The sequence below is a fragment of the Acanthisitta chloris genome, unplaced genomic scaffold (genome assembly GCF_000695815.1).
Source record: "Acanthisitta chloris isolate BGI_N310 unplaced genomic scaffold, ASM69581v1 scaffold13587, whole genome shotgun sequence".
NCBI lineage: Eukaryota > Metazoa > Chordata > Aves > Passeriformes > Acanthisittidae > Acanthisitta > Acanthisitta chloris.
Window position 1 is genome coordinate 40,164 of NW_008683252.1, and position 17,498 is coordinate 57,661.

The following is a 17,498-nucleotide window of genomic DNA, read 5'->3' on the forward strand; positions in this document are numbered from 1 at the left end:
TAAAATTACTAACCCTCCTATCATCTAGAAAATACTTCTTAACCATCATTCTTTCATGAAACAGAATCAAAGAATCACATTTTCTCTGCAGAAAATTTTATATTCCTGTCAATTATTTCATCATGAAACAAAATTAGAATCTAGTATGTCTGTATTCTTCTTAAAGCTCAGAAAACAGCAAATGTTTGTTGAGACCTCTGTGACACCAAAATATAAAATGTGACCAACCACAAGAGAATCCTGTCATGCACTATAGATCTTCACTCACCAACAGTGCCACTGTTTTACATATAAAATAATACATAAAATACATAAAATAAAATACAAAAAATAAGGGAGGGAGCATCCCAGAAAGCTGTGTCGATTGAAGACTGCACAGGAAGTCTACTACATCCACCACAACAAATGAGGGAAGTTTATAAAACCTTTTTTTTTTGCTTTGATATGCTGATCTTTGCTCAGAAAGAGTTTCTCCTTGGTTTTTCAGACTCGGTATCAGTCGTGGCTTTTGGACCTGCTCAATCAAGCTTTCAGGGAAACTTTCCCATTATAAGATAGTCTTAGGCTGCAGAAGAGGCATTTTCAGCCAACAGCATTGTGTCAACAGTTCCAAGTAAAACCTACAATTTCATGCTACACCTATAAAACCAGTTAAATCTTGTTTTCCTCTAACACCATTCGAAATAACTGATATTTTGACAGCAGTTTCATTATAAAAACATGTTAGAGTGAAACCTACATTTCTACTGGTTCAAACTAAGAGGACTGGGGGATGGGCAGAGTGTTGAGGTAAGGAGTTGCTTTTATTTTAAAGAAATTAGGGTATTTCACTAACCACAACCCTATGAGTAGCTGTATGCAATCTGTATCTCAGCTGTAGCCAGTTTTTAATCAAAATTGTACCCCGCAGATGAAAATACTTACATCTAACAAAGCTTCAGTTTTAGAAGGCTTACACACACACACAGAGCAGATAATTAATCCTTCTAGTTTTTTAGTACCTGATCTTCAATCGACTTATGATCTGTTTCCTGCAGCCAAGAGCCAAGAAGAACACTATCATCATAATGACAGAGAGACCTCAGGAGTGATGTGGTTGTATTAGCAGAGTTGTCTGTCAAAGTGAATTCTGCTACCAACTCTCGTAGCAGCGCATTAAATGATCCTAAAAAGACAGACATTAAAAAGAATCATTGCTACTTCTTAGCCAAAGCATCTAGTGATCAGAAGTTACAAATATACCACCACTTCGATTTTAAAGGTAGAGAACAGTGAAGCAAACGTCACAAGACTGGAGTTGAGAGCAAGGCTTCAGACAAAAACCTTAGGCTCTCAATTCCCACATTACAGACTGGGTAAGGGTGGAAACCACAGGAGGTCATCTAGTCCAACCTCCCTGCTCAAGCAGGGAGCACATTACTCAGGCTTGTGTCCTGTTTTAAGTGACAGACTGGGCCATCCCTTCCAGGATGACAATCCAGATTTTGAACAAATCTGCTCAGGCACATGATCATGTAAATTTAGTGAATTAACAAAAAACAAATAAAGACCAAAAAGCTAATCTGTAGTGCCTGGCAATTTAATAATAGCAGAAATCTGTCTAATAGATAAAATTAGGTTTAAAACCAAAAAAATCCACAAACAAACAAACAAACAAAAAAAAAAAATCAAAAAAAAAAACCAAACCCTACCCCAAAAAGCCCCAACTAAATCTTCATTATCACATCTGTCATTCGAGTATACTAAGAAATAATGCTCTCTATATCTTTTAATTAACAATGACTTAAAGCACCATTACTGGATCTCAGAACATGATCTCTATACCTCTCAATCCTATAAACGAGACTATAACTTCTATACTCTGAGTGTTACTCTATGAATGTTTTGCAATATTCATACTCTGCAGTTACACTGTCAAGATGACATAGAGAAGATGAGGAATATAGTACAAGTTTCTTGGAGATTCCTAGAATTCTATTTTGAATCTTTTATTTTCTTCAAAGATAAGCATCAAAAATGCACCAAATGCATCACAAGAAGCAAGCAGAACTTTTACTTTAATAAAAATTGTTTCAAATTTACATACCTTCATATGTCTTCGGAGGCAATAAAGCTAATATATCATAAAGTCTTAAACGAACCATAGCTGCACTAGCTTTGAGATGAGCTCCATGGGCTTTAATTACCGATGGAATGCTATAGAATTAAAAGAGAAAAAGAAACAAACAGTAATTTTGCAGTTATTGAAAAGAGTATTTTCAGATTTCTTTTCATAAAATATGTCTCTAGCCAAAGAAAGAAGAGTGCTCAGAGAACTACTCTGAAAACACCACCCTATTATCAGTACATTTTCAGAGGTACTTGTAGAGCACAAACATTTTTTCAAAACAAACAAAACACCCTAACAAAACCACAACATACACTGCCATAAATCAGTGACATGCACATCCTCAGAAGAAAGTCCTATTTTAATTAGGGGTGGAGTGGAGGAAAGGGGAAGACACCAAATCACAAAGACCAACCCAAATCTATGTTTTTTCTTTTATCCTGTAAAACATCGAAAGTCTTTTCATTAGTCCATTTCATAAGAGGTGAGTTTTTTGAATAACATCTAGTATATCACTATCTTAGTTTTCTCATTTTTTGCGAAGTATAAGCAAACCATGAATTCAACAGCTCACTGAACTGAAAATCCAAAACACAGTTAACAGAAGTTACCACAACAGGCCCTTCAGCACATGCTATGCAGTAATACTTTTACAAAGCTAACGACCACAAATACTATGATCATAATAGCTCTTTTCAACATGGAGAAGCAGCAGCAGTGCAGTACTAGGTCAGAATATGAATTACAACAAATTAGGTCGATTTCGGGTCCAGAAAAGGAAAGAAATTAGTAAGAAGCAAAAACTGCCTACTTACTGCGACATCATTGTCATGGCACATTCTATGGGAGTCATCAGTTTCCTGATCACATCCTCAGTAAGGAGCTCAGGACAGTGAGCAACAAAACTTCTCATAGCTGATAACGAAACAGTTTAAATTAAACTTTTATTGAAAAAAATAAAGCACAAGCAAGATAGAGATCGTAAAGGAATAACAAAAAAGCAGCAATTAAAAATGTTTATTCAGTGTGTGTGACATGTTCATAAAACTAAGCCAAAACCAGGTCCCACTGATGAAAATCTGACACATTTCACTCAGTGTCAAAGAAAGCAGGGAAGTTACATGACTTCTGTCTATGACACTTAGGATGATGTTTTGGTTTAGCATGCATGTCTGACATTCTTACCGCACAGAGCTCCAGCGCGGCCTTCCAGCGTTACTTGCCAGGTAAAAGAATCTCCTCTTGCCTTCTCTGCCTCTAGCTCCTTCAGAGAACGTGGAAACACGTTTCGCCATAGCAGCAACATCTTAGGCAGATGATACCGAACAACAGAAGGGCCTATTGAAAAAAATAAAGCAACAGTACAATAAAAGCATTCATTTAACCGTGAGAAATCTGCTCTGAAGGCTTTTGCCCTTCAAGCTGTTTTCCTCTTATTTCACTTATCTTCCTTTTCTCCCTACCTGATCAATGAAAACCAAATTAAATTATCTTCCATTTCTTAATAGAGTTAAGTCTGTTTGTTGATAACTACACTAAAACCAGGAAACAGGCTATTCTGTACAATGTCAGGTAATATGGAACCCATGCAAACTGTCTTTTTACCATCTTTTCATTCTGATGTCTAATTTTTGTATTATTATTTTGAAGACAAGTCCTTTAGCCTACCGATGTCTAACTTTTGTATTACAATTTTGAAGACAAGTCCTTTAGCCTACCCTAAACTGCTCATAAAATAAGTAGAGAAATAACTGATGGTTACTGATTATGTAATTAGTCTAACAGTCAAGTTTAAAAAAAAAACTTCTGAAAAGGCTCCACTTTTGTATTACAATTTTGAAGACAAGTCCTTTAGCCTACCCTAAACTGCTCATAAAATAAGTAGAGAAATAACTGATGGTTACTGATTATGTAATTAGTCTAACAGTCAAGTTTAAAAAAAAAACTTCTGAAAAGGCTCCAGCAATTAGTCTAACAGTCAAGTTTAGAAAAAAAAAACTTCTGAAAAGGCTCCAGAAAATTCAGTGCGAGTACATTAAAAATATGTTGAAGTACAACCAAAATAGGGATACACTGTTAGAAAAACATGACAATAAACTAGCAAAAAAGGACAATTTGAAACAAGATGAAAGTTAAAAAATGGTATTTGCTGAAAGACCAAAATACTGCAGAAAGCATCAGAACTTTATCTTATTTTCCAGTAAATAAAAATTCAAACAAAAAACCCTACTACTGCTGTAAAATTCAAGAGTAGGTAGATAAAAATTCAAACAAAAAAACCTACTACTGCTGTAAAATTCAAGAGTATACTTACAACCTCTCAAAATACAGCTTCTGATAATTCTGTGATGGCAGATATGAACACGAGGCTGGCTTTGAAAATTACAACACTTCTCATCAGTACCACTGCCTATCTAGGGACACACATGCAACTTGTTGGAATGCTCATTGCATTTTATTTACTGTCAATTTCTTCTGCACCATGGTACTAAGGAAGGAAGACTATGAGCAATTTTGCCCTTTCATAGAATGACTAAAGGCTGGGTTTCTAAAAACAGAACAGATTATTTTTTAGGTATGACACATTCTATTATCCTTCAGCTTACGTAAAGACTAGTATTTTATTCTCCCCAGCATAAAAACACTGCTGAAACAAATGCACTAACACTGTTGCCCTTGTACAATACCCTCACGCTAGATACTGAACTGATTATGTACAGAGACCATTTGCCAGAGCAGATAATCAGAAATGTTGAACAAGTTTTAAAATAAAACAAGAAGCAATCCATTTTTTACAAACCTAAAGTCATGAGTGCTCCAAGTAAAAGCCATCCAGCTTGAGTCCGCTGCAAGGAGAGTCTACTGTTTTGTGCCGCGGTTCGTAACAGATCCTCTGCAATACTGACCACCATCTGCACCAGTGACAAAAACCAGTGGATTTCATTAAGACACTGCAAGCTACTGCTACACATCCACTCTTACGGACTATCTATAAAGAAGTTCTCAAGTCATTTAAACTGACGTTCCATAAAGAATGAAGGCAGATTACATTTCATGCAGATGATAAGTGTTTTGCACATGACAGTACAGACTAATATTCTCTTCACCAATTATTCATTAATATGCCAAACAAAAATGCAAATTTGAAAGAGAAAGAGGGGGAAAAAAGCTGGTAAATATTGCAACTGAAATACTACAAAAACATGTGCCCTGCTCACTGCTCTCTTGCTAGGCACAAGTTCATTTTCAACAATGCTTTAACTCATTAACATGTCACACATTTTGCAAAGCAATTTACTTCTAGATAAAAAGGCATCTTTTACTACAACCACAGATGAAACTCATTATCTCACCTTTCCTTTGGCGTGAGGAATACCTAGGGGACACTGATGCACACCACCTAACAGAGCAGCCATTGCAAAACTGTAGCCACTCACAGCTTCAGGAGAGGTCTTCAGATTGTTGAGTCTTTCTGCACATCTATCTAAAAACGGAGTCAACTGAAAAGGCAGTGCCACGGCTACGCACCGCAAGCACCACGCGGCAGCAAGGCGAGCAGCCATGCTGGGATGAAGAAGAACTGAAGTCACTGTCTCCAACAGACCTACAGAAAGGACAGTTTACAGTCTTTGGATGTGCTTCTTCATATCCATAGACAAGTGAACTGAATCAATGCTAAGCAGTCAACATGAAAGTTAAGAAATTCAGAATTAAAGTACTTGAATTTTATGACTTTGCCTTTCCTTTAAGGAAAGACAGAGGTGTTACTAGCGTTACGCTGCTCCCCATCAGGTTTTATCAGCAAAGCTGGAGCTGTCAGAGCCACAGCACTGACTTCTACTACTTGAACACTGGAAAGAAGCAGCATTGCTATATAAAGGAACAGGCACTGGATGAGATGATTCCTACAATCTTTACACAGATTGCCAATAACAGAGCAGCAGTAAGACTGATCTTTGATTTTGCTTCACACTGTAGCCAAGCACATGCTATAGAGGTCACTCCCTGCTGTACTCTGCTTTTGACACAGTCTTGTCTCTCCTGCACCAAACTACCCTACTTCTATGCTTTCTAAACCTCCATGTCTAGCTAATCCCACTTTCTAACTAGGAGTCTTTCAGTCCAACCACACACAACACCTTCTTGAGTCCAGATATTGGCAAACTCCTACTTCAAAGCCCCCACTGCGGCCTTATTTCTTATTTCTTGCCTTCTCTTGAGCTACTGAACAACTTCAACCTGCACACTTCACAGAAGCTACCAGAAATAATATCGAGATAGTCCCCTCTGTTCTAAGAGGACACAGCAGCCCAAAGGAATAAATATGAGCACAGTCTTCCCCACCCCATAGCTGGCACAAAATCAGTATGGGAAAAATGTCATATGCATCAAGACAACAACCTACATGACAAAATGTCTAAAAGAGCCTACACTTCCAGTGGAAAAAACATAGGCATCCACAAATTGAAAAAACTTAAAACTGCAACACTACAGTATAAATGTGGATTCAGATGCTGAAACAAAAAAGAAAAAAATCCCACACAAACCCTTGTCAACTTTAGTCCAAGAGCTATTTTTCAAAATGGACTACCCACAGCTTCATTTCAACAAAATAATCTTACCAGAGAAATTTAGTATTTGAAGGCAAATATAGTTTCCCAGGAACAAATATTTCAGACCTTACGTAGCAAAACAATCTATTTCCCATAAAACCATTATAGTAAACAAATCAGTGCTAAAAATCACAACTTCACTCACCCTAAAAACAAGCTTCAGACAGACTTCAATCACAACAGTTGCTTAATACTATGTCAAACCTGAACTAAACTTAGGGTACTAAACACAATCAGCTGGACAAATGCAGCTACCTGGAGTACTACAGGAAGCACCAGTTTCACTGATTTATTTCTTACATATTAATTTATTATTTAACTAGATTTGATGATATTTCATATTCATTGCTCAAATGTCTCATTTACTCTATTTCAATTTATTTCCATACCAATAGAGGGTTCTTGAATAAGAGGAGATGCAGTAGCATTGAGACTCTGAACCAGACTGCCCAGTTCCTGGAGGGCACACACCATTACATGCTGGCTTGCAGCTACATCAGCAGCTCCTGATTTATTTTCACTGTTGGCATCATTCACTACTGCTTCTGCAGAAAAGAAAACAAGAGAATCTCGTTTAACTACCATTTGAATCACACATGAACACATACAGGACAGAAAGGGACAGTTTCATTTTGACATCAACTCTATACTAAAACAAAAGCAAGAGTCTGGTCAGAGTGAGAACTCACAAAGCGAACACATTCTAAAGAGAAATAGTTTTATAGCTATCAGCCAAACACAGTCACCCAAAGACCATAAAAACCAGATGCACAGTAGTCACTATGGATGGCAGAGTACTAAGAAGCAGGATTAACAGTGTAGCACAGCAAAAGCAAGCACACAGTACACACACGCTGTATATGTTTATACATGGTAATAAAAAATACAATCTTGACATATCTAGGTTCTGCATACAAATTTGCATGCATGCATAGCAAATGAAACTAAAAAGAGACTTTTAGTAAATAATTAATCACAATCTCTGATCATCTTAAAGTTATCCAGTTGAGTTCCTAGATCCCTCTATACGTTCCTTTTCCTACACAGTATCCCAGAAGCAGCAACGGTATTCTCAAAGAAAAGGGACTTAGTGTTTGTGTGCCCACTACAAGCACAACCTTAGAAAATGGTCCACCTTACATGAAGGGAAGCAATCATTACCAAGTAAAAACTCTTCCAGTATGTTATTAAATTCATCAGAAATGCAAACATGAAACAGCCCTTCTGACCGTCCAAATACACAATGGAATTTCCTGCAACTTTAACAAGGTGCAGAAAGAGTAATTCTACAACTGTTTCCTATCAGAAGTAGCATTTCCAATAGACTCATTTTCCTGGAAGTAATACTTATGGCAATCAGGACCCTTTTAAAGTTCCATACCTGCCCTATAAAAAACAGTTATAAGAAGAACCTGCAAAAGTTTCAAAATCAACTTCATTTCCATATGTTAAACAGTGTTTTAAACTCCAATTAGATGGCAGCAGCAAAGTATAACAAATAGATATCTGGTAAGTACAGTGGGGTGCAACTCCAATGTATTTTTAAAATGTCCAGCTGGAACTAACTCATTTCATAAGAAACAAAGCCAACACAGCCCTCTTAGTGATTACATATTCCACAAAGTTCAAGTGTCTTATTTTTCTTCTCTAATTCCAGTCTTCAGACTACATCTTTATTTGTCAGAAAATCCAACTGGACAACAGTATGGATATTAGCAGGGGATACAGAAGGACCTACAAGATCCTGACCTACAGGATCTTCAACACTATCAGTAAAGAACTCTGCATGGCTTTCAAGACCTATCCCAAGACAGATTGTAAATGCACACCTTTTTCCCCACTTCCATTCTAAGCAAATGCAACGTCAAAAGCCATCACAGAAGAACAAGCAGGTTCTACACCATCACTTTTCAAGTAGAATTTATGTTTGGGAAAGCACTATTTCAAACAGAGAGCAGATGAACTATTGTTCACCATAACAACAAAATTACTCCTCACAGTAGAAGAAAGCTAAAAAACGGCTAACCCAGTCTAATGACAGTAACTTTCAACTGGTTTCAAATAAAGCAAAATGGTGCTCACCCACAGCCTTCATTTGTTTACCAATAGCTTGACATATATCTTTGGCAGCTGCAATCTGTGCTTTCTCCCCAAGTAAGCTGCCCACAGTTGCTCTCAGGATAAAGGACACACATCTTCGAGAGTAAACTGCCTCCACGTGGGTCTGAGTTGCACGAGGATGGGAGACAAGATCAAGTACGTGGGACAGAAACGTAGCAAAGTTGCGCTCCAGCCACTGACCTCCTAATGTTGTAACAAAGACAACGTAGGCCTGCAAATTCAGAAGTCACATAGAGATCCAATTACAACAGAAACAAAAGGCTATATTCAGTCACTGAAGACTAAAGACTACAGTTATGCTCATGCACAGTGCAGTACAGTAGCAATACCAGTTAGCAATAAGCAGCATGAATTAATCCAGTAGCCAGGTCTTTGTTGCTCAAACTAAACTGTTTCCGGTACCAAGAGCAGCCCCTATATGGCTATATATACACTGTGAAGTGTAAAACACTCCTTGGATGACAGCAAATAAAACCCAGCTCATCGCTCTAAATGTGTCTCTAGAAAGAGAAAAAATTTCATGAACACAATGTAAATAACAGCAGCAACATCAACATGTTCCTGTTCACAACAAAGACCTGGTATATTCGACAAGCTCACCTGAAAAAGGCTGAGAAAAATAAAAGGGTTTCTCACAAAACACAATCAGAAATACTGGATTCTGTGAAGCGACTGTAGCATATTGAAATACATGTCCGAGTGAGCATGTCTAAAGAGATGCTGCTGCCACATTTCTCATGTGAGTCAAATTAGACTTGTAAATTAACTTATAAACAAATACAATAATGTATATTCTTCTTACTAGAAGGGTTACAGTTATGTATAAATTTTACTTCATTAAAAAATAAAAAATAATAGAGCTTATGACACACCTGGGTAACACCAACTCGCACTTCCCTATTGACAGATCCTCCTACTTTTAACATCTCTCCACCACTCTTCAGGAAACCAGATCCTCCTCGCAGAAATCCTGTGGCCATGAGCTCCAAGACCTCCTCAAGTGTGGCTCTCTTCACATTTTGTCGCATTACTTTTGCAAAAACGAAAAATAGCCATTTGACCCCAAAGTTCCAACCAACACAAGCAACGATCTTGAAACCAGACTTATTTATTCAAAACTCTATTGCAAAAATAAATCTACCCAAGATTTCAGATAAAAATTAGATTTCATGCTTAAAAAGTAAGCCACTTTTCCCAGGTAATTTTTGATAGTTTGCTTTCTCTTTCTTTGTATGACTACAACAGGGATTCTGCACTCTTTACTCTTTTAGCTTGGAGTTTATAAAACCAAACCATCCATCTACAAGCTTTCATCTACTGGAACAACAATGTGTTGTGCAACACTGTCCTGTAACATGGTACTGAAGGTGCAGTCTGCCCACATAAACATGGAATCCAGAAGGGCTTGTACCTGTTGCTTGTTTTGGTATCAGTGCTGTAGCCATGACCGTCCCCAAAAGCTTTGACACTGCAACTCGCACACCATAGTTTGAGTTTTCCAGAGCTTTAAAGCACAGCGTTGCAACATTCTCTAGTTCAGCTGTCCACATAAACACTGCTTCATTCTGTAATTCCAGCAGACACTGTAGGAAAAATAAGACTTGCTAAGCACCAGGAGACCATTCTTACCTTTTATCTAAGTACCAGAGTATAGCTGACAGGTTTATTCAGCAAATATTTTAATGAGTATTTTATGAGTTAATTTACACACTCCCATAAATCAGATAACTTAGCTGAGTAAACAATCAGAAGACTCAGGGAATAGGCTAATATGTAAACAAAAAATTAAAAGAAGAAAGCACAACAAATGAACCACATTACCAAAAATCTCTTCCACTGAGGCTCACAGCTAACATATTCTACCTCATATTTGTACATGAAGTGGGGAAGACAGTGCTACAGTACCTGTGAAATAGGCCAAATGTCTGAACCTGCAGCATAAGCTAGTAAAGACTTACCTTGCCCAACTAATTATCAAATTTCCTATCACAAACAACAGGTCACAGTTCAATTGCAGGTAGTTCAGAGTCACAGCACAAGAATTTCTAGGACTGGTGAGAAACACACCCACCTTAGCCACTGCGCATCGTACAGCCATAGACCTGTCTGTCAGCAGAGACCTGGCATTCTTGTAAATATCCCGATGACACGAAGCTGCTGCTCCTCCAAGTCCATTGAGGACTTTCTGCAAACTCATCAGAATCTCACTGCGGCCCTGAGACTGCACACACACACACACACACACAGAGATAAAAAGATTTATGCAAAAATGTGGACACAATGCTTATATTAAGAACCAGGTGCATAATTTGGCATTTTTCTGCTTCTGTGCACGAGTATTTTTGGATACATTGATGCTATAGTTCACTGAAGGCATATGCAGGCAATACCTGGCTGATTTTAGACAGCATTAAGCACTATAAACAGCTTTACTAAAACTGCCTTAGTTGTCACATAAATTGGGCCCAGGCAACTCAACAAGCTGACTCTAGACAAAATGCTTCTGTCCTGCCCTACCACTTATCTGCTGCTACCTCGAGAAAGAAGACAAAGCAGCTGATATGAGAGAACAGGAAGCTCATGTAATTAACTTCCTACTCTACCTGCACATAGGCAGGTACTGACACACTCAAAAACAAATACACAATCACACAGCTGAAGAAAACAACTGCCAGGACAAGATCCACACACAATCAGTACTCCAACTTGTCACAGGTTCAAAAAACAAAACCAAAAAAATCCCCAAACAAAACCCCAACACAAAACCCTAGCTACTAGCATAAAATCAGACCCACTGACAGCCCAGGACATTCTCCCAATGCTATGACACACTCCCTCTCTTGTCAGAGCACAATGTACCCTGCTCACATGCAGAGTAACAGCTTTGCTGCAAAACTTAAGTACTTAGTATTTATTTTTAACAACTGAATGTTTATCCAGGGTACGTGAGCAGAAATCCTAACACAGGTTACAAATGGTACATACATACAGCCACTTTGCAATTTTTACTGATGCCACTATGAAGCAACCACTTTAGTATTCATATGATAAACTCTAAACTCTCTGCAGTTGATTTGACACTAACTTTGTAAGTGATTTGCATTTTTCAAGTTAGAAGAAAGACAATCCAGGTATTTTGGCAAACACCTTTGGAGGAAGAAGGTTTCAGTTTAAACGGAATCAAGATCATGTAAATAATCTGAAACTTACCTCTGCACTTTTCAGAGACTTTAAAAGATTATTCACAGTTTCTGGAAAAGAACTACCCAGCATTCTGCCCATTTTTTCATAAAATGCTCCAACACAGGCCACAGCAGCCCTACGAGAAAGTACACATTCATTGGTGTACTCTTTGTATCTTCTAAATGCAGACAAATACTTAAATACAAATGTATGTCTGTATCTTCTAAATGTAGACAAATACTTAAATACAAATGTATGTTTCAATCACCACTGATGTATAAATATCTATTTATTATCTACTGCTTATATTGGCTGCTTAACACCGTGCATTAACAACTTTTTTTTGTTAAAAAGAAAAGTAACAGAAAAAAGTTACCAGCTTCTAAGAATACCAATGCATTTAAATTATTAGTATTACAAGACCTATGCAGAGTGAAAAATTCTGAAGAAGACAAATGCTGGAATCTCAGCAGGATTAGTTGTGTGTTTCAATAAACTGTTTCTTTTCCAAGCACCTGCAAGATAACTGCTACACTGTAACATATCCTGACACATTTTTGTAGATACTGAATTACAAGCTTTTTCCATGCTAAGAACTTAAAATTCATAAACTACTGCATAATACAGGAAAATTTACAGGCTGCATAATCACTTGATCTATAAACAGTTATCTACATGTTTTCCTTGTCTTGCCATTTGAGATTAGGAGGATTTAAGTAACACCATACTCCAGTTATATACACAAACTGGCCCAGGACAATCACTGAAGCAGCTCCTGAAAACATGCACTTTTTCATCACAGAGGAATGAGTTGGGGGTTTTTTTTTAAACTGCAATTCCTGGCTAAATGATTTTTTAGACAAGCTATTTGTTACCAACTCATTACAGCCTCTCCCTTAAGGGGCATGTCTCCTACACAATTCTTCTACACAAACATCACAAACTGAAGTTTGAAATTATATATTAAAAAAACCTTCTGGACTATCACTTGAGTAGCATGTCTCAGAACATATTATAGGACAACCCCTTTCTGACATACACAAGTGCCTAACAGAGCTGCAAGAGCTACAAATGAGAACAGTATCTGCCCGAAGAGTGACTATTTCAGATTTTGTTGTTTATTGTTGTGATAATGTCTGAAGGGAAGAACAAATTAGGGTTCACTAGACAAAGTGAACATAGGAAGCAGTATACGTAGGAAAGTACCAAAACCAGTTTCAGTGGAAGTTGTTTGTGACATTAACCAAATTCCTACCAGTGAGACTGCTCCTGTAAGTAAAGACAAATCGGATCACACACGCATATCCAAGCATACAGACTCAGAGACTTGTGTAGCATATTGCACTAGAGGAATATAAAAAGCAATGTCTGATGGGGAAAAAGACTTCCACATTTGGTTACAACTCTCTGGGCCTAGATAATGCTCCAGTTTGACAAGCTGCAGGTTCCACCTTAAGCAAGGCACCCGAGTGCAATCAGCAGTAATTCCACTGATGGAATTTCTTTACTGTATTACTTCATTAACTGTTATCCTCCCCAAGCCATAAGCATGTGAAGAAACATAAGACAGTGCCTTGCCTAGCTAAAACATTTAGCTTTCAGATAGCCATGTACGTCACCTTTGAGTCCTGCCTGCACAATTTCAATAATGCACTTTTCTCTGCTATATGAAGCATACACAAACTCCAAACAAGCACACAAAACATAAGTAAACATAACGTGCACATATATAGGCATTCTTATGTAATATTCAGGATCACTTGGCTTAAAAATAATTCCCTAATTATATTAGACATACAGTTTTGTGGGCAGGTAGGCTGCAGTATCATCTTTGCTCTTGATGATGTCATTGCACTTGTCAAGAGTCTGAAAAACAGTAAATGTGTCTCCGATGCTGTAGAGAGCAGCAAGATTTTTTGCTAGTAGCTTTCGTGTAGGTGGCCCAGGGGAACTGCTGATGAGTCCTGTTAGCTGCTCTACAAGTTTCTTCTGTTTTTCCTTGACATCTGTCTGTTAAGGGACCAAAAATAAATAAAGTCATTTAATCCTGTGTCTTGCCTCCAACCCAGAAAAACCTACATGAGATTGAAATGAGCTTTATGCCACTCCCAACTGTAATTCTGCAAGTCGGTTGTCTCAGAGATTTGAGATGCAATCAGTAATAGCAGAGGCAGATGCTAAATGCTCAGAATTAGCTGTTATCCTATTTAATTTTTACTTTTTAAAAATACTCACTAGCTGCCTAGTGACTGCCTACAAGTAAACACCTAAAAGCTACAAACTAATACAGAGGCTCTTCAGGCTAAATCTGAAAACACAGTTATCATCTGGCCATTACTTGACAAATTTCTCTGGCATTAAATTAACATATATGTTTTAGAAAGAAGGGAAAACATCATAAAATTACCTTGTTGGCAGCTACCAGCACTTTATCCAAAAATCTTAACCACTCAAAGATAAAGACTGGTCTCTTTGCTTCCGTGATTTGAGCTAATGCTTCCTCGTTCAGTAGCAGACTATGAGCCAGCTCCATAATGGGTTAGATTCCAGTTTTATTGTAAATTCGTGTAGAAACTATAAAATAAAAATGTACATATTAGTATGAAGTATAATACATCAGTACAGTACAAAGTGTTGAAAATCCAATGAAAATATCCAGTTTGCTTAGACTTGTCCCACATAAAAACTACTCACATATTTACAAACTGAGTACAACCATTCGTATTTCAGGGAACAGAGTTGTTAATTGCAAGAAGAGCACCTATAGGCAATTTCAGAGTGCAAACCCTTAGGCAAGAAAAATATACTGAGGTCCCTGTTTAAAGAAAAAAAAACACACACAAAAGAGGTAAAGGAGTCATCTCACTGTCTCCTTTTACATAAAAGAGAATAAGGATTGTCCCAAATCAAGATCCTTGAGCACACTCCCAAAGCTTGGACATGAACCTGGTCACCTCAACACCCTTCAACAGAAAAGGCAAGAAGGAGATGAGTCTACCACAAGTAGGAATTTCCACCTGTCACAAATTTGAGAGAGGCAGCAACACTGACAGCATTTGGCATCACTGATCTAAGACTTCCCAGATCCTAGCAGCCTTGCTTTGAAGTGCTGGACAAATCAGCTCTCTGAAACTCAGCAAGACTTAGACATGACAGCTTGGAACACAAACAGCAGCCAAATGACTGCAAGTCTCTCCAACAGGCAAACTGTTTCAAATCTACCACTGGAGATCCTGCTCAAACGCTGAATGGGTAGCATCAAAGCACTACCAAAAACACAATATCAGAGTAAGCAAACACTCTGCAGACCACTTAACCTCGGCAAATCACCTTTAAAGTGTATTTGTTTAACGCATATATGACAGAAAAAAAACACAGAATCACAGAATATTCACAGCTGGAAGGGACCCACAAGGACTCTTGGCCCTGCACAGGACCACCCCAAGAATCAACACCATGTGCCTGAGAGCATTGTCCAAATGCTTCTTGGACTCTGTCAGGCTTGGTGCTGTGACCACTTCCCCAAGGAGCCTGTTCCAGTGCCCAGCCACACTCTGGGTGAAGAACCTTTCTCTAATATCTAACCTAAACCTCTCCTGACACAACTTCATGCCATTCCCTTAGGTCCTGTTGCTGGTCTTCAGAGAGAAGAGATCAGTGTGTGCCCCTCCACTTCCCCGTGTGAGGAAGTTGTATACAGTATAGAGCTCTCCCCTCAGTCTCGTCCTCTCCAGGCTGAACAGATCAAGTGACCTCAGCGGCTCCTCATATGGCTTCCCCTCAACACCATTCACCTCTCTGTTCCCCTCCTTTGGATGTTCTTTATATCTTTATATGTACATATAAGCTTTATATCTTTTTATATCTATGCTTATTTATTGTTTTATATCCTTCTTATATTGTGGCCCCCAAAACCATACACAGTATTCAAGGTGAGGGCTGCACCAGTGCAGATTAGAGCAGGACAATCACCTCCCTTGACTTTTGGTTAGATAACCAAAACTTACCTAAAATCACAAAATTAAGACAACCATCTTCAGCAAAAATAAACCTCAAAAGCAAAAAAAAAGCCCAATCCCAAAACCTGAATGCAGTGATGCTGAAACTAGTATCTCAGGCAATACAGAGAAAGCAAAACAAGTAAGGAGTATTATGTAAGACACCATGTTTCAACAGACATCATCTTTTGACAGCTGCACCATTCCACTTGTGCTTTCAAGTGCTCACAGCTGCTTCATGGTCAAACCCAACAAATTCTTAAAGTCAAACGAAGCGATTTAAATTAAATATTTTTTTAAACAGTACCCAGGTTAGGCATTGGTAAGGGCGACATATTAATACTACACTTGTATTATGGTTCTAAATTCACCTTAATGATTTGTTGCTGACAAAACTAAAGCATCACAATGTCTGTAATACTAAGCTTGTTCCCTGCACTTTAGTACTTTGCACAGTATTTTTTGCTGCACACAGCTCCAGTGACAGGTCAGCAAAGGTAGAAGAGCCACATCTGGAAGCACACACAGCCCTCCCTGACACCTCCAAAGACATGCACTGGCTTTTTTTTTCCCCCCCAATTTATAAAGAATTGAGGAGATATTGCCTGTTAATAACACACTGACACATAACCTCAGAACACCTTTACATGAGAGCAGAAAGAACACAATGAATGACAGCACTATGATTCTTTGGATATCATCCCAGAGCTCTACATCGCTCATCACACCCACACCCTATGACAGCACAGCTCAGTATTCCTTTTCCTCTCCCCACATAAAAGGTTTCATTTACCCCTATCCACAAGAGCCATGAACCCCTTATACACCTTCCACACACTGCTGTACCTCTTCATCTAAACTTCGGAAACACAAGCTTTAAGCAACCAAAGCTGCACATACATTCAGCTGTACTGTTGAAGTACAAGAGATTGGATACAGGAACAACTACACAAATATTCAGTTAACTGAGGAGCCACAGTCTAACATACAGTTACGCACGCAGGCGATCCAAAGGCCAAAGGTTTGCCCCAAAATGCAGTGAAAAATGCCTACCAAATTCTACCCACTCTGGTGAGGGATGGATCTTGCTGTGCATGTTACAAGAAATAAATACATTGCTATCTCCCCCAGGATGCAGAGCAAAAGCCAATCAAAGTCAACTAGCACCCAGCAAGGTATGTTGAAGCGTTACAAGGATCAGAAAAGCTCAGATATACTAAAAATCCTTCCTATTCCCCAGCTGCTTTTCTGCGGTCTAAATCAACTACATATTTACACATAAATCAAGTATTTATATAACTGTTGATAGCTGATTTACACATAAATCACCTATCCCTATATTTATATATAAATTTCTGGCTATTTATTATGCACACTTCATCACGCGCGTGCTTCAGTGGGCTGAGAAAGCTGAAAAACTGAAAGCTTGAAAAGGCAAGTTCAGGAGAAGCGACACCCTCCCGAGGGGCTGCATCA

The 17,498-nt window shown here is 38.3% G+C and overlaps 1 protein-coding gene across 1 annotated transcript in view; it reads right to left on the reverse strand.

Moving 5' to 3' along the window:
- Positions 1-14,557, reverse strand: part of HEATR5B (HEAT repeat containing 5B) — a 51,886-nt gene extending 37,329 nt beyond the window's left edge. Inside the window, exons 1-14 of the mRNA XM_009078868.1 lie at positions 14,432-14,557; positions 13,823-14,034; positions 12,052-12,160; positions 10,913-11,062; positions 10,253-10,424; positions 9,714-9,871; positions 8,803-9,052; positions 7,110-7,265; positions 5,461-5,711; positions 4,908-5,019; positions 3,293-3,445; positions 2,923-3,022; positions 2,087-2,196; positions 1,002-1,165 (exon numbers count right to left, since the gene is read on the reverse strand). Of these exons, the coding sequence (XP_009077116.1) occupies positions 1,002-1,165; positions 2,087-2,196; positions 2,923-3,022; positions 3,293-3,445; positions 4,908-5,019; positions 5,461-5,711; positions 7,110-7,265; positions 8,803-9,052; positions 9,714-9,871; positions 10,253-10,424; positions 10,913-11,062; positions 12,052-12,160; positions 13,823-14,034; positions 14,432-14,557 (2,223 nt within the window). The remainder of the gene's footprint in view (positions 1-1,001; positions 1,166-2,086; positions 2,197-2,922; positions 3,023-3,292; positions 3,446-4,907; positions 5,020-5,460; positions 5,712-7,109; positions 7,266-8,802; positions 9,053-9,713; positions 9,872-10,252; positions 10,425-10,912; positions 11,063-12,051; positions 12,161-13,822; positions 14,035-14,431) is intronic.
- Between the last annotated feature and the right edge of the window lie 2,941 nt (positions 14,558-17,498).